The 25893-nt window shown below is 39.2% G+C and overlaps 1 protein-coding gene across 4 annotated transcripts in view; it reads right to left on the reverse strand.

Annotated features, from left to right (window-relative positions):
* Positions 1-25893, reverse strand: part of nrg2a (neuregulin 2a) — a 68575-nt gene that overhangs the window by 27831 nt on the left and 14851 nt on the right. For 3 of the 4 annotated variants that reach the window (XM_072446195.1, XM_072446196.1, XM_072446194.1), the window contains exons 2-3: positions 7652-7817; positions 4546-4664 (exon numbers count right to left, since the gene is read on the reverse strand). In XM_072446195.1, coding sequence (XP_072302296.1) covers positions 4546-4664; positions 7652-7817 — 285 coding nt within the window. Of the gene's footprint in view, positions 1-4545; positions 4665-7651; positions 7818-18865; positions 19118-25893 lie in introns of those variants that run through there. The other variant, XM_072446197.1, reaches the window with a different exon arrangement.

Here is a 25893-nt window from a genome sequence, read left to right on the forward strand (position 1 = left end):
TCTCTTTTATATGTTACAAAACAACAAATACTATATGCAAAGTACTTAACTAACTCTTCCAATTCAAAAATTACATTGAAATAAATAAATACAGTACATGGCACGGTTAAGAAATTACCTCTACAAAAGGCTCTTATTATCTACTTATCCACCAACTTTATAGAGTTATTAAGGCATATTGCAGTAGCTTGACCACGTTTTATATTTTGCTCTTGGCTGATCAAGAAAACATCTGGCTGTTTGGCAGAGTTTAACTTTCAATAGTTTATCATTTGGTAAATCAGAGCATACAACTATTAAATATGATCTGAGATTTTGACAATTGTTGAAAACGTTATGACACTATAAAAACTTAATTTCTTGAACTATACATAGTTCAAGAAATACTATTTTAAGAAGAAAAATAACTTATTTATTTAAATATGAGCACACAGTTAAAGGAGAGGGTCCAGAAGCAGCAGGAGATGTGCTTCAGCCCATGTGGCCTGAATGGACAAGCTCTTCAGCGCTGTGGTCCAATAGTGACTAAAATGCCAAAAGTCTTATCTTAACATACTGAGCACGTAGGGTTAGGCTCACGTGCTGTGATGTTGTTTTTTTACACACACGTTTAGGACTTATTAGGCTGTTTCGGTTGGTTGAGCATGTGCTGTCGGACAGGGGTGGCTGTGTTTAGCTTAGGGATGGGGAGTACAAGCATGTAAAGGTATGTCCATATGTGTGTGTATGTGTGGCCTGCGTGCATGTGCAAAATTGTTGTTGGTGGGCCCCAGCATGACTGCTGAGGTTGGAGCAATCATATGTTCAGCTGTGATTTCCATCAACACATTCCTGGACGCTCAGACCGTCTTTCTGTGGAGCTACACACAGCCCCCCTGAGGATGTGACCTGCAGCCTGCAGACATTGGCCTGCAGACACAGGCGCTTATCACAACACTGCAGCCTGGAGGACACCTTAATCTGAAGACACGTGGAGTCAAGCAAACTTTGACTAGTGTTGCTCTATCGCCGTGGCCGTATAGAAAAGACTGGATGATATACTACACCAACATACACAAGGCCAGCAGGTCCTACCATGCCAGACTGATTACAGGCTAGAGGTCAGACTGCATGGACAACAAATGGTCCTTGGTGTTTTAAACTGGGGGTTGGGCATGTGGCTCAAAAGATAACTCTGAAAAAGGCAGCGTTTGTTACAGAAACTATTACAAGGACATATGATATTCCAGACCACCAGGACACCCTCACTCACACATACTGTGAACTTTAGTGCATTCTGTCCTCCGGCCAGAGAATTCTAAACGCTAACAAAAAAGAATAATGCAAAACATGTTAAGAAATCTAAAATAGCTAAATCAAGTCAAAGTATAAATACATATAAAAAACAGTATTATATCTGAGCCAGGGCCATTGTTGGCCGACAAAAGCAGCGTTCACAATATCCCGTTTGCACTGGCTACTTACACAGAAAGAGGCTCCTTATCAGCTGTCAAAGAGCGCCTCTCTTTCACAGGAAAATCAAAATGACAGTGGGAATTACATTCCTCAAAAGCACATGAAAAAGGTTTAATGTAACTGCACAGAGCCCCAGTGCACAGTGGGTCGTTTCAGCCCTAGGCATCAAGTGTACATACAAGAGATTGCCTGAAAAATAGTTCTGTGGGTTAAATTAAGGTTAACGAAATGAAAAAGACACAGTGCTGTGAATGATAAAGGTGTCACATTTCTCTTCCTCGTGTATTAGGAGGATGACAGAGTAATTACCACCTGTTGGCTGTTTTAAAAATGCAGGTTGTTTTCTTTCAGGCTTCTTTGTATTGGAGCTCAGTGTGCATCTTATGACAAGTTATAGAACATTATCTGACTGTTTTAAAGGTATGAAGGTAACACCAACAGTATCTAATCACAGCTCTAGGCCATGTAGCAGTGTGTAGACACCACTCCTTGTATAATTGATATTATGTGTAAAGACGATGTAATATGTTCAAACTCGCTGATGAGTTTGAACATATTATGTGATGATTGGTGGAGGTGAGTGATGCATTCCCTTACAATGCAATGTGCCAAAGATTACAAAAGTTTAAAACTTCTGCTGAGACAGTGAAACAGTGAAGGACTCGTGTACGCCTGATAAAGAGCTCCAGAATAAACCTCATTGATCACTGAGTAGTTCTATTGGACTTCGCACGTCTGCGTGAATGTATCTCCAGCAACTTGATAGTTTCTCCTTTTTTTGGGACTATTCTATTTTCTTTTTATTCTTCCATTATTTCTAGGTCTATTGTGACTCATTTGTGGAACATGGAACAGGGCATTACTGAGCTAACTGAGCTGAACATGATTTTTCCACATGTGCCTCTCAGTCACAATCACTGCAACATGCACTGCGCTCGGAAATGTCCTTTTATTGACAGTTTGAGCGTGCCCTCCCCACTGCACATACCTCCTCTGATTCGCCCTGTCTTGCCTTCTCCCCTGAAGCATGACGGAAGTAGGCACACTGCAGTAACACAATGGAAGTTTTTTTATTGAGTGGTTAACCACATTCACAGATTTACACATACAGAAAAACACACAGACAGACATCTAGTGATCACAGCACCTGATAGGAAGCACAGTGATGCTATTGTGCGAATATCCAGGAGGAGGGATTTGAAAGATGTCAGTGATGACAGACAGATGCACAAGAACATACACATCTACAATGGGCACACACAAATGTGCAGCTATTATCAGTCAAAGGGAGTGATGTCACAATTGCGCAAAGTTTTGGGAGCTTAGTTTGTGAGAAATTTTGTCATAGCTACAAGGTATTTTATTTATAACAAAGCCTGTGTTGGAATAGTCTTGTGATACAATAAAAGACGGTTTAAACCAAACAAACCAAAGTCAGTGTGAGTACAGCCAAAACCATAATGGTCCACAAATTGTGAATATAATAATCTACAGTAGTAATGCTGTAAGTGTGAATTCACATCTTGACTTTTGCAAGAAGAACATAAGTCACTGCTACTGTCCATGGCTGCACCAGATGTTAATACTCCATAAGATCACACTTTTCATTGTACAACATGTTTTATCCATTCAGCTACTTCATCTCTGTGCCAAATTCTTCATTGCTTTGTAATTTCAGTCTTTGGCATTGTAGCTGTGGACAGGTCTGTGGGCCAGCTAAGGTCCGTACACAGTATTAAGTTTCATGTCACACTGGTCACAGTCGTTTGGCCTCCGTCAAATATTAAACAAACAGGTGCAAACACTAACCAACATTATCTGACCAATTCTGATGTATATATACATCAGAATTGTGTATATACATTATCTGATCAATTCAATATGTATATATATATATATATATATATATATATATATATATATATATATATATATATATATATATATATATATATATATATATATATATATATACATACACACATTCATTAATATCCACACAGATGTCTGTTTCACTGAACAAAAATAATTTAAAAATCCTATAATATTCTTTTGTCACAGCACTAAAACAAGCACTAAAGCAAGACTAAGCCAAAACAAAGCCAGTGTCAATCAATAACAGTAGAACAGATCATAGCAGTCGGACTGAGCCTAGTGTAGGTCTACATTTGATCACATCTGCTGCAAACCACATCTTGAACATGACAAAATCTGAACCAAGACAAAACCAGGACTAAGGTCTTGAACATACAGTAAATAGCACAACAACATCTGGTTGGCTTAGGATACAAAATAGAGCTATCGTCCTTGTTTAGTAGAAAAGCTTTGTTACTACAACCACCTGTGAAACACGCTGTCTCTGGCCTACTGTCCCCAAGCAATATGCTCCATTCCCATAGTGGGCCGAACTATCTACTGTTGCTTGGTGGGCTGGATTACCTTCACTTTATGTCCTCAACCAACACATTTTGTAAATAATGTTGTGCTACAAAAGTAAACTCAATTATAGAATGCTTCCTTACCATACAACAGACGTTTCTGTTTTTCCTCTCAAAGTCAGCTGAGACACTGTGCAGGCCACTTCAGACAGGGCCAGGTGGAGGTTTCTTGTTGCCAATAGCAGCTCCTCAAACACAAGTTCTTTGTGACTCATGTTTGCCACACAACCACCAATAATCAGGGACCAGTCTTGTATACTATTTTTCTACTGGTTATTCCAATAAAAAAAAAAAAACATCCCAGTAGCAGTGCTCTCAGCACCCACTGCAAAGCCAACACAACTTAAAAAAATAAAAGATTTTCTATTGCAGTTTTAAACATCTTCAGGACTCTTTTCAACACAATTAGGAGCTCAGACACTTACAGGCCTGTGCTCTTAAATTCCATGCACCTCCATGTACATTGTTCCGCTGATAAATGTGCGCGACACATGTGTGGACAGTTGTTCTTCATGCATGTTACCGCTGTTACATGCTTGTTTGTGATGGCTGCTTTAGATCTCTCAATTGGCACCAGAACAGTCAGAACAGCAACAACAATGCCAGTACATCTGTGCCACCTGACTTGTAGCTCAGAACGGCGAGTACTCACTGCTTTGGACGTTAACAGTGCCAGTGGAGTTGTCTTTCCCCAGCGAATTCTCCACCACGCATGTGTAATTCCCAGAATCCTCCAGTTTGGCTTTGCTGATCTGGACTCTAGAGTGTTTCCTGTGGGAGACAACACTTGCAGAGCTGAGTCAGGGGAACAAGGGCAGCAAGGAAACAGCAGCAAGTGAGAACATAAGGGACAGAGGGCAGGCGTCCACATGGCAACAAGTGCCTGCATGGGATACACTGCGCTCATTCAGCAACAGAGAGCTATGGGAAGCTCTGGGAAAATGGGAAATAGCTCAATTTACTGTAATAAGTGTACACAGTATATCTTCTAAATTAATCCAAATTAATTTAGAAGAAATGCTATGATTGAACTGATCCAGATTTGTTTTATTTTATTTGAACATGCAAAGTAACAAACCTACACATAATGAATCGAAGATCTGTGTATTCAATTGAGAATTGTTTAAATTTAAAAAAATCCTTATTTTAGCATTGCCTATGTCTAACTTATTAGTAAATATAGGGAATATGTATTAATTGAAAGTATTCTTTGTATTTGATGCAAATGTGTAAATTGTGATTTTTTTTTATTCTGTGTAAAGAACATTGAGTTGCCTGTGTGCATGAAAAGGGAAGTACAAATATAATTGACTTGACTTGACATACAACAGGTGATGGGGATATTATTGTTGGTGTTATTCCATTTGAATTACTTTTTTGCCAAGTCTTCAGTGAGGGAAGAAGTACTCAATTTTGTTACTTAAGTAAAAGTACAGATGGTTGAGCAGAAAATAACTCAAGTAAAAGTAAATGTATCACATTCAAAAATTTACTTAACTGAAAGTTATGAAGTACCTGTTTAAAATTTTACTTTAAGAGTAAAAAGTAAAAGTATTTCACAGATTTGGTGAACAAAGCACAAAATTTAGTGATTTTGTTTAAGTATTGTGTTGATCATTGGTCAACAAAGGTCGATTTGTGTTGATTTCTTAATTTTTGTTGTGAATTTTATGTGTACATTTTTGTTTACTCAAAGTTGGGTTTAGAAATCAAAGAACATAACTAAAAGAACATACTAAAATAACCCCTCAAACCATAAGTACTTTCCTCTTTTCAGTCCATTAAAAAAATATAGTGCAATATGAAGTACAGATACTTTGTCTTACATGTAGTGAAGTGAATGTAAAAAGTATCCACTGTAAAAACTACTTAAATAATGTACAGATACCTCAAGTGCAGTATTTTTAGTTTTGTACCGTACTTTGTTACTTTCCACCACTGCAAGGCATGCACTGCTGCACAATTGTCAGTTGGTGGAGCAATGCTTGAAATTATGTCACCACATACAGTAAATACATGGAGCAATAATAACCAGACAAAAAGGATTTAGACAGAGATTCTGAAAAAAGCCTTTCAATCTCAAGTTCCTGATCCAAAATGAGGGCTGTGGGTATAGAAATACACAGCAGTAATAATAATAATAAATATAGCCGCAAGCGGCAATGATCGGCCCTCGCCACGCCGCCGCCACGCCGCAAGAGGAGGGGGCGCTAACGCGCCCCAATTGTCCTTTTATTACGCCTACTGCTGAATCTGTGACGCTGTCACATCTTCTCCCCTTTGTTTTACCATCAAAAAGCTATTTTATTTTTAATTCATGGCAAAATGTGCGGCTTTGCCGCACAGACACCGTGACTCTTTGAATAAAAATGTGAATAACTTTTGACGGTCCACCCCTGAAGATGAGTCTCACCAAATTTCAGGTTAATAGGGCTGACGCCCTGGGAGGAGTTTGTGAAAGTCTAAAGTGTAAACATGTTCTGGCGATTTCCCCATTGGAATAACATGGGAGGTTTTGGTCATCGCTACGGCAACGCCATAACAATTATGACATGGGTCTCATTGACTTTTTTGATGGGGATGCTAAAATTGAGTTGTGTGTCAAATTTCATATAATTTCACAAAACTAAACATTTAACCTCAATATAAAATCTGTAGGGGGCGCTGTGGTGCCAAATTAATTTATTTCACTTCAAGTAGGTTTAGGGCAAAGAGTTTAACAACTGATTCTAATTTGACGCAATTCAGACTTTATCTGCGCAAACGGCAGAAATGTTAAATTTGGGAGATTTCTGAAATTCTAGCTAAAGTTTGCGGCTTCGCCGCTCAGAGACCGTGACAGGTATCAATGTAATTTGAATAACTTTTGATGTCCCACTCCTCAGTAGCATTTTCACCAAATTTCAGCTTTTTAGAGCCAATGCCCTGGGAGGAGTTCGTAAAAGTACGACGTTTGGAATCGAGTCATGCTTAGCCATTTTTGAACCAATATGGCCGACATGTGGTTGGGCGGACGGCGTTGCCGTAATAATATTTTTTACTTCTCTTGTCACCATCTACCTCTGCGCCAAATTTCATGATTCTACGATCAGATTTTTTTTGGGTCATTTCCCATCTCTCAATGCATTTTTGGTACATTTGGGGGCGCTGACGCGCCAATTTTTTTTAATTTTAGAAAAGGGAAATATCCAGCTTTCCTACCTCATGGTGTGGGTCCCTGGTCACTGACGGGTACTTTTGTTAATTTTGAGTGGGCTCCGCCCACTTTGTGTTTTTTGTGTGTTTTGTGCTTATATGCACGGAACATGCAAGATATGGGGAACGTATTCGTGAGCTACTTAGCGCAAATGAGTGCTTTACATGGGGATGCCGTCGTCATCCCCATGTAAAGTGCTCGTTTAGTGCGCTCTTTTGCACGGGCTTCGCCCGTTTACAACGGTAATGTTCCATTTTCCTACTACTAATTAGTATGCACGGGGCGTGCGTGAGTGAAGGAGTGCGTTAGTGAGTGTTTGGAAGTGGGCGAGCGCTTCGCGCTCGATTTCTTTCGCAGCCGTGCTTCGCACGGCCTTACGAGATTAATAGGCCTCTCGCAAGCTTGTGGCGCTCGGGCCTAATAATAATAATAATATGTTGACACCACAGCTCCGATATTAATATAAATAGTAGACATTGTGGATCACACATAACCTATTGAAGCAGTTACTTAGTCAACAATACAAATACATAAATATCTACACAACATGATTTATACTCACTGGCTGTTCTTTATTCTGACATTTTTGCTTTTCTTGAGCTCGTTGCCGTCTTTGAACCATCTGTAGATGGGGGCGGGGTTCCCTGTTGCCTCACATTTGACTGTGAGCTTGCTCCCCTCTTCCACTACTGGTGGAGTCTTCATAAGTTTTAATTTTGGTGGAGCAGCTGAAAGAAAAGAGAGACTCATGAGTAAAGACAAAATATGTACAGTGTTTGTAATTGAGCAGTTTGGTCGATTGTGTGAGAGCAGATCAAACACATCTATGGGCTGAGCTGACAAGTGTCTCTGTGACCACCAGATGTTGTCACCAGAGACACTCCACAGCTTGGGACTAATAACAGAGCCAGCAACACTGGCTCACGAAAGCAAATCTGATGAAGTAAATGGGGAGAGTTGAACAATATTCCAGTATGTGAGGCTGCCAAATTAATTCCGATCAAACCTAAATCTCAATTTGAATAGTCAAAATGAGCAAATCACGTATGCTTAAACAATTTAGACTATTCACACCAAGCACCACTTACAGGAAATGCTTGCCTTTCTGAAATATAAACCAAGTTCATAGGACAAAACCTGGTCTAAACTCGGTCAAAATAGAAAAAAAATATATATCTTAACTTAAGAAAATCATGACTAAATAATAACAGAAACACCAGTAGTGCCTCTAAAATAGTTTGAGATTTAGTTGATTTAATGTCCAAAAACAAGATTTAAGACAGAAATACAGTGATGCTAATATTTGTAAAGCATTAACATCATTCTGAGTAAGTTGATAGAGAATTGACTCAGCATCACTCATAATTAAGTGGTGTGTACAATAAATAGACACAATTTGCAACCATGTACTCTGAAGACTCAAAGCATGCATACAGTGTGAGCTGACAGCTACACATATGTTAGGGAAATATTTATTCATGGCGAGGGTCAAATAAGGTACTCACTACGATCGGTGAATTCTACATATTACAGACAATAACAGAGCCTAATGGCAGAGCAGCTAAAGCCAGCACAGATACATGAGCAAGACTATGTTTGTTCAGTAAATTACATTCATTACCCAACATGTATCTTGTTATTCTGTTCTTTTTTAATCCTCTCCTACTTTAGACCTGGCAACGGCAGCAAGTCTGCATTGGAAAAAACTAAACATTTTTTTTTGTCCATTTTTCCTTTTGCCTTGGAATGCACAACAGTGCTGAATCTGCACTTCTGCCACAAATTAGGCATTGTTTATGCACAAAGGTGTGATGTCCTCTGCAGCTACACATCAAACCCTGGTCCAAGACACTTGGCAGTAACTCACCAGAAAGAAGCCAGAGGTCATGTCTCTCAGTCCCCCTTCTTCAGTGCTACAGGCATGAAATGGACTGCTCAAACCACCCACACACATGAACTACACCATCTGGTTTTAAAATCAGCTCAAGACGTTTGTGGAGGGATGCTGATGTCATTGTGATGCTTTTAATTATGATTCTAATGAATTTATCTGTAGGAAATTTATGGAACAAACTGCATTAGCCTCATGTCCTAAATAGACGGTTTCCAGTGGACTCACAGAAAGAAAAATGTCAGATCTAAAATAGCTAACAAACTTGTATCTATGGAAAAGCAAGTATTTTTAGTTCAATGGACCCTATTTGTTCAGAACTTCTGTAGCTAAAGATAGACACTTCACTTTTATCTGCAAATTACTTCCTGGAGGAAAATGTGTGTTGTGACATTCATGGCATTTGGAAAATAAGACAAAGATGCAGATTCGCACAATGTAATCTAAATGAGCTGATTCTGAGGTTAAAATAATACTTGAACAGGATTTTACTATCCAAAAATATATAGAGAAAGGCATAAATGTAGCTTAACTGCTACTTATAATATTATATAGGCAAACATACTCTCTCTTCCAGTCAAGACCACTTAATTGTATTTAATAATAGCCTGAAGGTAGTTTGTAGTCAATCAAAACACACACAAAAATCCTTAATAGCACGTTTGTTTGATGCTCTCTAAGTGTAGTCCAAGCCAGTTCAAAGCGATGCATACAAGGCCCTGAGAGGTGTCTAATAAAAGCAGTGCATTTGATTTCCATACAATGAGCTCAGCCAGACTCAGCCCACCACCACAACATCGCTGGAGGGTCATCATGGGAGATCAAGAATTAAGTTGTTGCACCATGAGGGAAAAAAAACAAATGCTCTGCCTGGACACAGGTCTGTCCTGGCCAAGCGAATTAACTATGTGTTATACTTGTCTAGCAATAAGACAACCCAGGCTGCTCCAGTTATTAGCCCACTGAGACTTAATTGTACAACAAACACGCTGCTCTATCTATGTTCACTATGTTCTACAGATTGGGCTTAAACTACTAGCTATAACACAGCAAGACTAAACGTGGTTATTTTAATTGTGACTGATAAAACTTAGCGCCCAAGTATTGTCCTTTTCCATGATAACAGTGGAAAATGTGTCCGACAGCACAGATAAACTACTGCCTCAACAACAGCCAATTCAGTCTATTTGTAGCAAAAGGGCAGCTGCTATTTATATGGACAATAAAAATACATTTGATAATAGCGGCCTATTCAGCTCAAGCTTTCTGTAAGAGTTGGAAAACGTGTCCCAGGAAGAGTTCAGCAACAATATGGCTAAATGAATTAACACTCTCCTACTCACATTATTGAGCTAACCTTTCTGTTTCTCTCCCAGCAGCTTAAAGAAGGAATCCGAGGCATGCCTTTGTATTTCCCTCCTAGACAAAGTATCCCTGATTACACCGGTGTTATGTCACTTTGCTGCACGTTGTCAGAAGACAAATTACATGGTGAGACAGCCAGAGAAATGGCTTTTGCATGTGGGAATGGGCTTCAGACATTGCACAGCAGTAACTGTAACACAACATCTGTTCAAAGAGATCATTTCAACAGCCTCCCACTGAACGCAACACACTTTCTCTAAACAATTAGCATCAGTCCTTTGTTTCTGACTGAAACTCTAGAATGGAATTTTAATTACTTAAGCCTTTTGACTGAAATGTGATCTACAGCAATCATTTTACTGCAGATTTAGAGTAAGGGTTTCATTCTATTGAAATACAAATAAATAGTCAGTGAAACAATGATTTCCTTTTCTAATAATTGTACAGAATCAGATCTGGAAGAACAAAAAAATAGACTTCTATTAGACAATGTTGTTTGGTCACTATTTCAAAAATCATGAATCAATAATCGAGAAATCATGATGTTTCTGCAACAATAATTGTAACACAAACATTAAAATTGTGACCTATCTTGAAATTATATTGAGCTTGACAAGTTTGTCAAGCATCTCAATTAACTCATTTTTCTGTCACTCCCACACTCTGTAAGTTACATAAAGTCACAGCTGCCTTGGGGCTGACAGGAACCATTGCTGCCAATGTGTGCCAACGGCCTCCACAACCAGCCGAAACTCGCAAAAGGGTTGTCAAAAAATAAATCGGATACTTAGATATTACTCAGTACTAAACATATGGATACTAGATACTCATTTGAAAAGTCAATACTGATCAAATTAGACCTTTTTTGAATAGTTATAATGTTCTGAATCGGAATAAGAACAAGTTAGACAGCATTTTAATATTAAATAAACTATTATTTTGTGTTGAAAATTACAGTGGTTTTATTTATTTTGTAGTATTGGCATCAATTTAGTGTGTTTTCCATATCAAAATCAAGTTTGAAATGTCAGTATTATGACAATAACTCACACTACATTCCCAAAAGCAAATTAGATTAAGTGTTTTGCCCTGAAACATAATGGTATTTCTTTAATTATTCATTGTTTATTTGGTGGGGACAGTGCATGTTGATGAACTTACATGACACACGCCTGATTGTGACCATGGGTTAAGTTCCATCCATTGTCCCACATTCATGCCCACAACACTCTCATTCATAGACACTGGAGACAAAGTGGGAGAAGTGTCTTGCCCAAGGACATAACAGCACTGTGTCGCCTGGCAGTCCAGCGATCTCCCATCCAAGTGCTTACCAGGCCCATCCCTGCTTAGCGTCCAACATCTCTAGAAGTTGGTATGGCCACTTCTAATGTAATTAAAGGCGGTATGGACGATTTTTCGGCGATTTGAGAACGCAGGCGGAAGTGCACATGCGCACTCGCCCGTGCGGACTGATACAACACACACGTGCGTTTGTTTATTAGTGCGACGGAGCGCATCTCTCGTCTCCCGTAGATTTCTGTCCACTTCTGCGTCAGCTCGAACTGTCTTTCTCCGTCTTCATTTTGCCCCGTACACTGAGGGAACTATATTATGATAGATCCATGCGCTTAGACACGCGGAAACGTGGGGATGAACCGCACGCGGCTGCAGGTGAGTGGTAAGTGCATTTTATGATTGATACGTGGCAGGACAAATGATTTATCCATGCCACGAGGAAATATGATAAAAAAAATTGCTGAAAAAAATCGTCCATACCACCTTTAAGTTAAATGATCATGGAATCGCACCAAGTCAAGTCCCAACAACCAACTGCCACTGTCTTCCATAAGATATTAACAAAAAACATCCATTCATCCATCTGTCTTCTTCCGCGGGGGCAGCAGTCTAAGCAGGGACTCCCAGACTTCCTCTCCCCAGACACTTCCTCCAACTCCTCTGGGGGGATCCCGGGGCGTTCCCAGGCCAGTCCCTCCAGTTTAACAAAAAACATGCAAATGATAAATGCAAATGTGGGCATTTCCTGATAATGCCCTTGACAAAACACAGCTGAGTAGATTCAGTAATTTGATTCTATTTCAGTGCCTGGGCAGTTATGGTTTCTTGAACATTTTTGTCTTTTTTGCAGCAAATAACATTAATAGTGAGCTAAATTAAACCAAAATGAATCCTTGAAATAAAAGAGAAAGGATTCTTATTCAGCAGAGGATCGACAAACTTCCTTGTATGAAAACGAAATAAAACTTTGCTCAAACACCACCCTCTGTGAATACACATGATGCCTTCTTAGACCTTCTGTCTGTTACATTAAAACTGGAAAAAGATCAAAACATGTTTTTGTTAAGAGAGATCTTTAAAAAAAAAGAATGAATGAATGATTATGAAAAGAGAACTTTCAAGTCTGTGCAGCAGAAGCTTGAAATGTAAAAAGGATTTCCAGGTCATGTTTATGAATGGGAAGTGAAATGAGTTGGGAAAAAATAAATAATAATAAAAAAAATCCAGATGGTCTGTATTTTCCGCCACTTTCCTAATTATATATACATATATTTTGTTAATTTCAACTTTGTGTAAGAAAGTGAATAGAGAATAGTTTAGCTTTTAATTGTGCAACACCCTTCATAAGTCTTGATAAAGTAATATTTGACAATAAAAGGAAAAAAAAACTTGCTCAAGGTAAGGGTTGCTATGTAGAAAAAAGATTCAGTTGTAGTCATATGAACACTGTTTTTTTTAAAAACAAAACATTTTGACTCTCATCCAAGAGTCATTCTCAATCTGTCAATCGAGACTGGTAACTCCTATTTATCCTTCTCTGTGTAAGCCCTGCCCACAGGGCGGGACCTGCTGATGATGGGTGTTTACAGTTTCACTCAGACTGCTCTTCTTGGTATCCTAGCAACCCTGTAATGCACTGTTAAAATCCTCTTGTAAAGTGACTTTTGCTCCCTCATCACTGAGTACATGAATAGCATCAGAATGGCCAGGGCTTCAAAACACTATTATATATGACCAGGAGGTTGAGACTTAAACCTCCATGTCTGTTTAAAGAAAAAAAGAAGAAGTTTTTTTTAACAAAAATTGCCTCCTTAACTCCGGAAGAATGAGGGATTACACCAACTAAGGGTTGCTATGTTGTTTTCTTGTCAAACTTGAAATGTGCCTTTAATGTTGTGTCTAACTATTTAAATAAGTTCAGTACAAAAGAATGTGTCCAAGCATGCACAGAAAGCTCTGCAGCAACATTGCAAAACATTTTGGTGATGAATAATTTAAGGTAAGATATTTTTAATTACAAAGGTGTGGTAGGAGATAGAGCATGATGAGGAGCATCTGGCATGAAAAAGAAAAATCCAACTCTTCACTTAAGGAACTAATCATTACCACCCTCAGTTAGTCCGCACGCAATCGCGCCAAACAGACATGAACTTGTCCTGTTTTTTTAAGACAAACAACAAGATGGGCCCTTTTAATTTTATGAATTACACAGGATGAAGGGAACAGGGAAATATTGTATGTCAGACACATTGTAATTGTGAATGTGATTTCCCATGTCTTAATAGGATTAGTGCTGCAGTCCTTAAGTCTAGTGGTTCTCAACCTGGGCTATGAATGCCAACAGTAGGTATTATGGAGGTTGGGACAGAAAAAGGGCTTTAGTCGAATTATCAGTCGATGGTGTCTTAGTCGAGCAAATTTGTAAATAATTTGAATGAATTAAAACAATTTTTGTGAAATAATAAGTGTTATGTGCACAACAACAAAAAATACAATACTTGTACAAAGGTAGATCTATTTACTATGTACTATTTATCAGTCTCTGTGTATATGTTTTTGTACAAGATACAAATATTTCTGAGAGCTTTTGCCAGTATCATGCCCTGTCGACCAAGAAATTCGTCCATCGACAACAGCATTGTTAGGATTCGGTTGCAATTGCACGTTTTTAAACGCGTCCAGTCCAGGAGCAGTAATATTTGAGAGAAGACTGGAATGTATGTATATTGAGACTTTTTACATCTTTAAAATACATATATATTTTAACCAAATAAAAGTTCAAATATGGTGAAAATATTTACAAAATGTATTATTGGAAAAAGGATTTTTTTTTATTTATTTTTTAACTTTAGATTTAATAATGCCTCTGTCTTTATAGTAAAAGGTCTTTTTGAATGTGTGCTTGAGTCTGTATAGTCCAGAAAACAATTATCAAAACATGATTATTTTTTATAGTTGACACTTGTCAATTAATTGTTTCTGCCCTAATTGTCACTTTAAAATTGCAGCATTTTCTATTTGCTGATTGTGACTTTGAAATAGTAATGTTTATTCAATTACAATGAATCTTGCAGGTTTACTTTTCTTTTCTTTCTTTTCTGTTCTTTCTTTTTTTAAGCAAAAGACATTCTTTCACTTTCTTTCCTCTGTGCATCTCCTTCCGCAGCATTTACAGGGTATACAAAGACCTGGGTCATTCTAACCTAAGGCCATTTTCATTACAAAATCCTGCAACATATTTTTAAGCGTGTCAACTTACAGCCACAATGCACAAAGCGATCAAAAGATATTAAGAGTCAGAGGGAAATCATCAGCTAACACTGACGAAAGCCCTGTTCCCTTAAATCAACATGATGAACTACTTTATGGTCATGGTGTAAAAGACGCTGAGAATCACTTGCTGAGAGGTAATCCCTTTGAATTTATTTGTAATAGTTGGTGCTCAGTAAAAAACAGTACTATCCTTCATTTTGCCTTTTTGCGAAGAGTGGCAGTGATGGTTGACTGATACAGGGCGCCAAACGAACCACAGTTTAATGCTCATGGGCAAAATTACATACAATTACTTTTTGACACACCCATTAACCAAGGCGCGTTACATACATCATTGTGATACTGAAGTAATGAAGCGAAACAATCAAAACATTGCCCACTTAAGTTTGACAGTCTTTCACGAAATGCAGCCAACACTATTAAACAAAGAACAAACGTGATAAATAGGCTGAAAATAGCATGAGCTGAAAGGAAATATTTCATCCATGGCCTGAAAACCTTTGCATCCAGAGCAGGACTTTTCAGTCATCTCTAAGTATTCCATATGAACCACCGTTAAAATGTTCATTATGTGACTGTTCAAGTGAAGGTCTGTTGCCTTTTTGCCTCCATGCAGATGTTTGCTTTGCTCGGAATGTTCCACACTATGGCGTTAAACTTATATGTCTCATTTATTGAATTGCAGATCTTTTTATTGCAAAAAACATGCATCCTTACGGTGAGCGAGGTGACCTCTCCACAGAACTGACCTGTAACTTGATCTGATCATGCCACCTGCTTGTCTCCAGGGAGATAGATATGTTCAGTGCCATACTGTGGAACATTGCAGGTAAATCTATAACATCTTAATGGAGAGGAACAGGAAGTTGTTTATTCCCCAGGTTATTTTAGTTGCTGATTTCCGTTACTGGCGACTTTTAAAATTAGAAATTGTATCCAATTCCCTGTACAATAAAAAAATAAAAAAACTTTTTTGTCCATCTATCCATCCATCCATCCATTTTCTACCGCTTGTTCCCTTTCGGGGTCACGGGTGACTGGAGCCTATCCCAGTGACTTCGGGCCTTAGGCGGGGTACATCCTGGACAGGGGCCAACTCGTCGCAGGGCCAACACACATTTTGTGTTAAATGAAAATTATTTAATGTATGTATTGCTCTTGTTCATGAAATTCATATTGAAATCCATTTTTATTTGTTAACAACAAAAGTAAATTGAACTGAAAACTGAAAATTGTGATGGATCAATATTAAATATATTTGATAAATCATCCAGCTATAGTCATGGAATGCATCAGGATTTGGTTTTATACGTGAGAAAATCTGATCTCAATGTGTTTATCACATTTAGAAAATAAATAAACTGAACCTCATTTACCACCGCTGGCACTTAGGATCTTTGGCAGTTCTGTTTTTGTTTTTTTACACTGAACACTGTCATTTTAGTAAGATTCAGCATTATTTATGCTTCAGTCAGAATTAAGATCTGATTTATACCTGCTTAAGTCGCAATTTTAATGCTTAGTTTTGATCTAGTCCTTATAGAACTGGTTATAGCCAGATATTGTATGAGGTTAAGTAAAAAGTTTGCAAACAACTGAACTAAAAACATTTCTCTCGCAAGGACCTCGACCCCTGCTACGATGCAAAGTGTTTATTGGCATGAGAGAAACATGAACGCGAGTCTACAGAATGCCGTTTTGGGCCTTCTGGCTATGAGGGCTGTAGGCTCCCAGGCCTCGATACCCCCATCTAGAACATAAATAAGAATAATTAGAATGATTAAAAGAAGGTGGGAGGGAGGGGCACGAAGTCATGAAGACTGACGTGAGTGACCTGGATGCTTAAATAATGTAGTCGCAGGAAGTGACATGAAAGGGGTGTGGTCCTGCTCCCGAATTTAAGGTAACAAACTTATCTTAATTCCAATATAGTACCCTACCCAACAACACAATAGTTAAACAAGCATGACAATTTGTTCTTTTTGTGTCTTATCTTAGTACTGTCTTAAAAGTTCTGAAGCTTTGGCCGATCCATATATGTTCATCTAAAAACATTTAGGGATCTACAAAGCTGCCAATAAACAAATGTTGTTGCTAGGAAATGCTCCTAAAAGGAAGAATCAGCACATCCGTTTTGTCCAACACTGAAAAAATTCTAGAGAAATAGTTTGCATAACAAATTAAAATGTATGCAAATAGATGCAAGTTACTTTAGAAGATGTTCAAAGTTGAGAGTTATGAGATGTGGACAGGTCACTTCCGCCTCAGAAGGGAGTTTCTGTCTCTGCCTGGACATTAAATGAGGACCGTTTCTCTCTTTCGAGGGTAAAATCAGATTGCCTATGTTCAAAAAGGAACTGGAAAATTACATAAACCATGATTAGTAATTTTTCACAGTAATAGATAAGATTTTGGAAGCAGCAATATCTGATTCAAATGCACTCTCAACTCAACACGCCAACAATAATGATCTAAATAGGTCTAGTTAAATAGTCAAATTAAAGAAAAGAAAAATAGATACATTGAATGGTCCAAATGTCTCCCTATGTCGCTAAAATGAAACGACAAGACAGTTTCTAGGAAAGATAATGTATTTTTCAGTTTTATTACTATTTATCTTGTTGAGAAGCAGTGTTTCTACAATAACACCAGCAAACCTGTGTCAAGGATCATAAGTAGTTGGCAACATCTAAATCTGAGTAATGAAGAGATGCCATGTCTAAAGTCTTCCCAGAGCCTTAAGGTTCCACTGACAAGCTGTGAGTTAGCATTAGTGTAAGGATCACACATGTGCACGTCTTCATTTGGAACTACTTTACAAGGAGGAATTTGAGAATAAACTTTACCAATTTAACTACTGTATTTAAGTTCTATGTCAAAAATGTTTATTTTCATTAAGCCTACTTGAGGAACGGTAACATGTTAGACAACAGGAATGAAAGAAAGTGCATTTCGCTCTCACATGATGTCAATAACTGTGAATAATCATTAACTCATGATGTTTCATCTCACATAAATTGCAACATTATCATTTTATACCTTGGCATCCCTAAATTATGTATAATGTCAAAAATCCTGGTTCATGAGTTTAGCAGAGTTTACTGAATAATTTGAGATAACAAATTAGCAGCTAGTCCTTTTTTAAGTAATTGAGAATGTATTGAAGTGTTCATTGACATAAAACCTAGATTACTATCACAATGAGTGGTGTGAATGGTGAATATTCAGGGTACAAAATGGCTCCCAAGATGAAGTGTAAGATTTTAACTTCTGTATCTGATTTCTCACTATAAACGTAGAGCCACATAATGAAAATGCTACTTTTGTCCTTAACGTGTGAGTGGAGTGGGGGCAGGGCTTCCCCATGACCTCAGGTCAAACTACAGTGACACGCTGCAGCATGTAGAGACCAACACTTAGCAAGCATATTACACTGCTCAGGACGGGCTGCCCATGCTATCCTAAAGTACCTCACAAAAACACACACACACTAGTTCAAGATAAGCACAAAAAGCTCAATAAAAATAATGTTCCTGACTAGTAAAGATTTCTAAAATTGCTTGCATACATACATTTCTGACAACTAGTCTCAATACATTTAATTTAACAAAATGTTTGTCGAAATACAAACATTTTAAACTATTTACATCTCTCCAACAGCTCCTGAGCCATGCTGGTCAAAGAGGTCTACAGTTTGTCTTGCAGATTGTGAACATAAATCATTGTTATTATTGTGTGACTTCTGTGTTGCCAAAAGCAGAATCCTCCACATGCTGTCCGCATCAGGAAACCAATCCATGTGACAACCTGGCGGCAAGCTTTGACAAGCCAAGGGGATTCTTAGTTCCGCACTTAGTTACCGTTCATAACACATTTAAAAGAAATAACTTCCACGCTCACTTACATGATGTGTACAGAATAAACCAGTAGTAACCGATTGACATTTACCTGCTGTGGGATTCACTTCCTTTCCCCTCAGTCCCGTCTTTGCCCCCTTCTTCTTTCCTTTCCTCTTCTTAATCTCTGACATGTTGTCAGACAAAAGTAAATCCTCTCAGGAACAAAATGTGATTAAAAATGGTATTCCTATAGGAAACTTGTGGCAAGTGGGCACCACCAAACTCTGAGGCGGTTTGAGTGTCTCTCCTCCTTTATAGACTCAATCAAGTACAGCGAGGAACCACCTCCTCACAGCAGGGCAGACGCAGAGAGGGAGGAGGGAGCCGGCCGGGAGGGAGAGGGAGAGAAGAAGGTAGTGCTCAGGAAATGACAAGGGGAAAAGTGAGAGAATATACAGAGAGGGAGCGAGCAAAGGAGGCATTTCCCATTGCTTGGATGCAATCAACTGTTCCCTCTGTGGATCTATCAGATAAGCAGAGGCTCTTCCAGGCCCTGCAGTCCTGCTCCGGACTGACACTGACCAGTCCTGCGGAAATATACACAAAACGGCTGAGTTAGCCAACTGAAGCTCCATTTCAACAGTTGTCTCCGAGACCTCTACCCTCCAGCATCTTCTGCCTCGTAATGACCCCACAAATTGCAGTGAGACCAGTTAAGCTGTCCCCTCTGCCTCACTGACCCCACCCAGAAAGTGCAGGCAGAGACCTGCCTTCCAGGTGGATGATGGGCTCCCAAAACTGTTCACATCTGGTTTAAATTAGCTGAGCACTGATTCTGGAGATGTGAGTAAAATGGTTGTGAGTGAAGCTTTGGCTTCACATTTGTATCTCTTGACAGTCAGCTCCCTAAAATGACACTCACCCGTCTGGTCTCTCCACAGCTCCCCTTCCTCCACTCTCTCTCATCGAGCCCTCCAAGAACTACAAGCATGTCCCAGCTCGCCTCTGGCTGCATCTTTCATACCCCGTCACTCTGTCTGCAGGGCACTGCTCTATGGATTTAACTGAACTTATTAACTTAAGATTTTATCTGGAGGAAATGCTACATATATGACATTAGATCCTGGACCTTTGCCATTAAGTCAAAAATGTTTATTTTTCTTTGCAGATTGTAAGAGAGCCTGGATCACTTTCTAGACTAAGTTAATTTATGTTACTGTTTATTTTAAACTTAAAGTAAATATACATTTTGACAAGACCTATCAAAGCTAAATGCAAAATCCAGAAATGTCAGTACAGTGAGGTTTTTATCATGTAGTCTTATTGTAGCGGTTACATTAATACTGAATAAAATAAACAAACAAAATGTTTAGATTAATGTTAATAAAGATCAACAAGAATATACAACAGTTTCAATTTTACTCACAAAGCGCCATGTTTGTATTCACACAAACAGATCATACATTTCTCTGACATCTGCCAGTCCATCATTTCCTATAGCAGGTCCTATAGCCAGTAATGTATAGGAAAAGAGTGTAGAGGCTTGTAAGGCTAGTTAGTGAATTGAATACAGTGAAAACAGGCAGTTTAAGAAAGGTTTTCAGCTGGTCATCTGAAATACTTTTACTGCCCATCTGAAGAATATATTGCTTTTGAATTACCTACTTAACCATAATTTATGCTGAACATTACATTATATTAACATTACAGTAAATGTTTCTACTGTGCAAAATGGGTTAACCAACCAGTAGTTTACTCAGCACTCAGAGTTACTCTCGGACAGTTTTACAGAACAAAAGCTCCATGAGTCATGAGCGAGGCCATCAGAGAGCTCAGAGAGAACACATGTAGTCTCGGGTGGGGGCAGTGAGGGGCAGCAGCAGACGGGTCATGTCTTAACAGGTCAGTGTACTTTCTATGTAAGCAGAAAGAGTAAAGGTCAGACAAGGGTCAATCAGGTCTGGTGCACTGCGATCTCTACGACAAACGTAATAATTACTCTCTACTCCAGGCCTCGCAGTGGTTGTTCTTGATGAGTTAATCTGTCACCACAGAAAACTGACAACTTTCAGGGGCAAGAGAGCCAGAGTCAGAGAGCCACACTCACTTCCTCCTCCACTCGACAGCAAGATGAGACTTGTTCCCCGAGCTTCGTGTGTTAGTGGGTGGGCAAGTGCTTTATGGATGTGTCAGAGAATTAACTATATGTTACGTCAGGCCATAAGAAATCTGAGTTTCGGGATGATTTAGCCACCTTGGTGCTTGCTACACTTGTTATACAAAAAGTACATGAGTTTTGACATGAGATGACGTGACATGAGACAACAAATCTCTTTACCTGGAGAGTGCCTGCAAAACCTGTGCTTTGGAAACAAACTCTACCCAGTCAGTGATTGAAGCTGGATCCTCTTGCAGTTGTGAGAGCGCTAACCAATATAACCACTGTGCCATCTTTAAGAATAAAAAGATGTATTGAGACAATTAAAAAAAAAAAAAAAAAACAGTTTTGAAAAATAACTATTGTTTTGCCTTACCAAGAAGTCAGACTTAAATTGCACACAAAAGTATATTCCATTAAATATGTTGAAGGATAAGCAAATGTAAACACCTTTTTGACTCGAAAGCATCTGTTGTTTTTCAACAGCCATGTTTGGATTGCCGTGTGGGGGCAGCGAGCATGCTGGATCAGTGTAGGAGGAGCTGCACTTGAACGAATCCCCAAAAATGAAGCCAAACCTCCAAACTTGAGTTCATAGATCCTCTCCGTGCTCTCCTCATAAATGCTTCACAGGTCCCATCTCCGCCTGCCTCCTGAGCTCCCCGAGCAGAAAAGACATTGTGTATGATGGAGTAGTCACACCAGCATACCTGCACATCATCACAGTGATACAGCTGCCCTTTCACAGGCACCAACGTTTACCTTTTCAGACATAATGGCCTTAAACAGCCATTAGCTTATGTTGTTTAGATCTATGGGCCTTTTTTTGTGGCAGAGAAGTGCATCTGGGTGATGGGCTTCAAGTTGTCTGTGCTTTTAAACATGTCTGTTGTTTTTACTTTAAGACATGAGACATGGGCAGGGGGCAACGACGAGGACAAAACCTATACAAATGTAAAAGGATTCATGAATAAGGAAGATAACAAGCACAAATGAAATGTAGGGAAGGAGGCTGTAGAAAGAGTTGACAGAGAACAGCCCCATCTACTGATATCGAGGAATCTGCGTCCTCAGCTGCCCCACTATGTTGTTAAAACCACAGAGGGAGGGGAGGCCTTTTGACAAATCAAATGTCTTCTCTTTCAACAGATAAAACACTTTCATATTCCATACTGATAAATACAGTATGTTCTTTCTGACATGCACAGTAATTGTCAGAAACACTAACTGACATGCATAGACTTCCAACTGTCCTGTGAAAGACAAATTTAGAAACTTCTGTGGTATAGTGTGTGCGTGTGAAGCCCTAGAGTTACATGACTAATCAATGGCAGTGACATCTGGAGGCCTCTGGAAGGGGCTTTTTCTCAAGGTCAACTGTGCCAAGGTCAAATGAGATCCCAAATCTGAGTGTTACTAACAGCTCTGCTCAGCAACAGCTGGGCCCAGGATCGCGGTGTTACGGCAGTTTCCTGTAAACAATGATCAAGTAAAGAGTAACCAGGCAATAACTTGAAGCAGAAACAGAGTCTCTCGGTCTCTCTCAAAAGGTGGAAGTTTATTCACGTGCACAGTGGATAAACACCCTCACTTTCCCTAAGACAAGGTCGTTCTGTCCCTACCTAACTTTACAAGTTACAAAGTACACCTTTTATAGGTGGTAACAAACATAACATAATCACAACCCAAATCAGCTCAAAAAGAGATAGACCAGACTATCACGTCCGTGACGGTTCCAGCTCTCTCTTCAGAGGTTTAATCTAAGACCATTTCCACACTGAATCCGGTCCTGACGCATTAATTGATGATTAAGAGGCGCCGGACAGTAGATATTCAGTATAATCAGGACCTCATATTCTTATCCCATCTGCACACAGGAGAACAACAAAGATATTAATTCCGTGACATGTCATGGCCTAAAACAACATTAGAATGACATGACATGACCCATTTTCTGCCATTACAGCGGCTAGAAAAAGCCCATTGCACATTGCCTGCTTTATTTACTCTGCTTGAAGTGCATTGATCTAAAATCATGCTTGGTAATGGTATTATACCATCTTCGAAAAACATAACATAATAAGCAAGGTAGAATCTAAGTCTTAGACAAGAAAGTTATCCTGGACAGGTCTCTTTGACGTTTCCGCAGCACATAGCTATCACCATGGCAACCTGTCTTAAGGGTAGCAACTGGAGTATGAGAGAGATGCAGAAAGGCAGGCTAAGGATGAGAAGCTGAGACTGTGAGCACTAACATGTGTGAACTACAGTAAGTGAAAGAGACAGGTTTGCCGTGGCACTCTATAAAAGGTACGACCAGAAGTGGACCTGAGCCAAGCCTGCTGGGAAACACTGCAGCATCTCTGAGACAAAGATGACAAACACCAGTACCAGTACTGAGCATGCTCCCCTCTCAAGGCCACGGACAAAATGAAATGAAAGCTTTTGGAGCTTGTTTTACACTATTTTCTACATTAGTGTCTAGTCAATACGCATACTTTAACTCATGCAGTGGGTTGAAGTTTTCCTTTTTCATGCACATTTACGTGACAGGTTTGATTGGGGTTGAGAAACAAGGGATGAGAGCATAGCAACTCATCAGCCAATGGGGCATGATACTGCAATAACAGGCCAGCTGTGAGGAAGCCTTGCTGACATCAGTTAGGCTATGCGTCTTCTTCATCTGGTCGTGTTCCAGAACAACCCTTGTAAAGGACAGCTATACATTTGTGTCAGACCTGCAATTAGGTTTGCCTTGATTTATTTTTTTTACTCTTTATATTGGCTCCTGAAGCAGACAGACAAACACACCCACTCAGAGACACAATTGCAGGATTTTGTTCACAGATGCCTTACACTGTCATCAGTCATCAATTGTGGGAAAGTAGACATTTTGATTAAATGTATGACAAAATAATGTTGTCTTGTACGGTGTCTAAGTTTTTATAGCTAAACAAAAAAACACTGTTACTTTATCTGTACATTTCTTTCCACTAGTAAAACACAGTAGTATCAGTGTGTGCTTTAGTAAACTACATATACCGTAGGGACTGTATCTCATCACAATAGAACAAGTGGCATATTGCTAAAAAGCTGAAATAGCACAAATATTTAATGACAGATGCCGTTGGAGCACGACTTGAATCATCCTCTTAAACAAAAATGCTGCTCCATCTTCTTGAGACCGTCTGATTGAATCCTGTGGCGTATTGCTTGGTTTTATTTTTCTGTCTTTGCTGGTTGTGTCTCGGGACAGATAAAGAGGTCTGTGTGACTGGGAGCAGATTGACTTTAAGATAGAGAATGAATCAAATCTGGTCCACCTCCTCATGCAGCTCTCACCCGATGAATAGACAGTGTCCCACATGCTCTCACAGTTTCTCAAACACACACCCACATACAACCAGGGCATCACACAAACACATAGTATGTGAAACAACAACATGCACTCCAGTTAAGTGTCCCAAGGCCCACCAGTTTACACTGTCACCCTGCAGTACAAACAACACGCAGGTGCATCACTGTCTAAATACATGAGAAACATGAAGCTGCAACTCTTTCAACTTGACCTTTTCCACATAAAGCACAAACATATCCCCCGTCAAGGCTTATGTTAGTACTCTAGTATACAAACACCCAATGCTGTTGCATTACGTACATTGTGCTTAGAAATAACACAAAACAACCTGGCTGACGTTTTCATCTTCCTGTCTGTACTTGAACATGATGACGACATACTTTAACTTTATCTACATGAGATTCAAGATAATTTGGCATGCCAGGTACGCCCCATGACTGCATGAAAAAAATGTATATATAAAAAATATAAGGGAAATTTGATTCAGAGGCAGTGAATAAATACATATTTACATAAAGGGAAACATGGAAAGGTTGTGGTCTTATCAGAAATCCATCCCCCTCCAAAAACATCCATGCATCCGCTGTCTGCTCTGCATTCTTCACATCAAATCAAATTCCTTTGGTGCTCTGCTCTTGTACTTTATCTCCAGAATGTGCTTTTAGAGCAGCACAAACATGTCACTGTGGGGACACTTCCAGAGCCTCACAATCCAGTCATTTGCATTTATTTCCTTGGCCACTGAGGTCTGAGGTTTATCAAAACTCTCTCTTATCTTTTTGTTTGTTTTGCACAAAGGTTTCCTGGAAAACAGGCCACTGCGCATGTGCTAGCTGAGATCATGCTTTGGCGGTAAAAGCCAATACCAAGGTGGTTTCAAATTGAGTGAGCTTGATGAGCATAGCCCCTTCAGACTCTGCCAGGATGGGTGCAGTTCTGGCACACAAAATGGGCTGAAAGGAAGCCAGGACAGTGATTGGGTCATCTCTGAGTGACAAGATGACCACAAAGCCCGCAAAACACTCTCCACCCATTATTAGGAACTAGCTTAGTCTAAGAAGGAGGTGAAAACTAGCTAAACCTGTAATGGGCCAAAATGGGAAATAGCAATGTAAAAAGATTAGTGGCTGAGAAGCAGCACCAATGCTCCAGCTAAAAATCTAATAGTTGAATTTATGCCAACACCGTCTTACTGTTGCTCAAATACCATGTAGTGAAAAAATGTGGATAGAAATACCAGGACCAGGGAGCACCAGCTAAGGCCATTCCACCCACCACAGGGCACAGTCAATTTTGTCAAATCATGTGTTTAAAAACAGATTTTTTATTGGTTTGTTTTTTTTATTAGGAGTTTCCGAATACTTGCTTTCTAAGTCTAATATCAGGAAATTAAAAATAAGTTGAAAAGAAACATGCCTGGACTTAAAATTGCAAATGTACACATCCCAACAGATGTGATGGAGAAAAAAACGGCAGAGAGGCCACAAGGCTCACACTACAGGGACTTTCTGTAACACTGATCTAACTGGCTTTTACAAGTACAAGAGCCCACTGTGAGGAATGTTGGTTTCTCATTTAGAGAAAAACACCCCCAGAGTTAAGGGGTATCAATATCACAAGG

This window comes from Eucyclogobius newberryi, unplaced genomic scaffold (genome assembly GCF_026437365.1).
Source record: "Eucyclogobius newberryi isolate DKJ021-1_F unplaced genomic scaffold, fEucNew1.0.hap1 SCAF_15, whole genome shotgun sequence".
NCBI classification, from domain to species: Eukaryota; Metazoa; Chordata; class Actinopteri; order Gobiiformes; family Gobiidae; genus Eucyclogobius; species Eucyclogobius newberryi.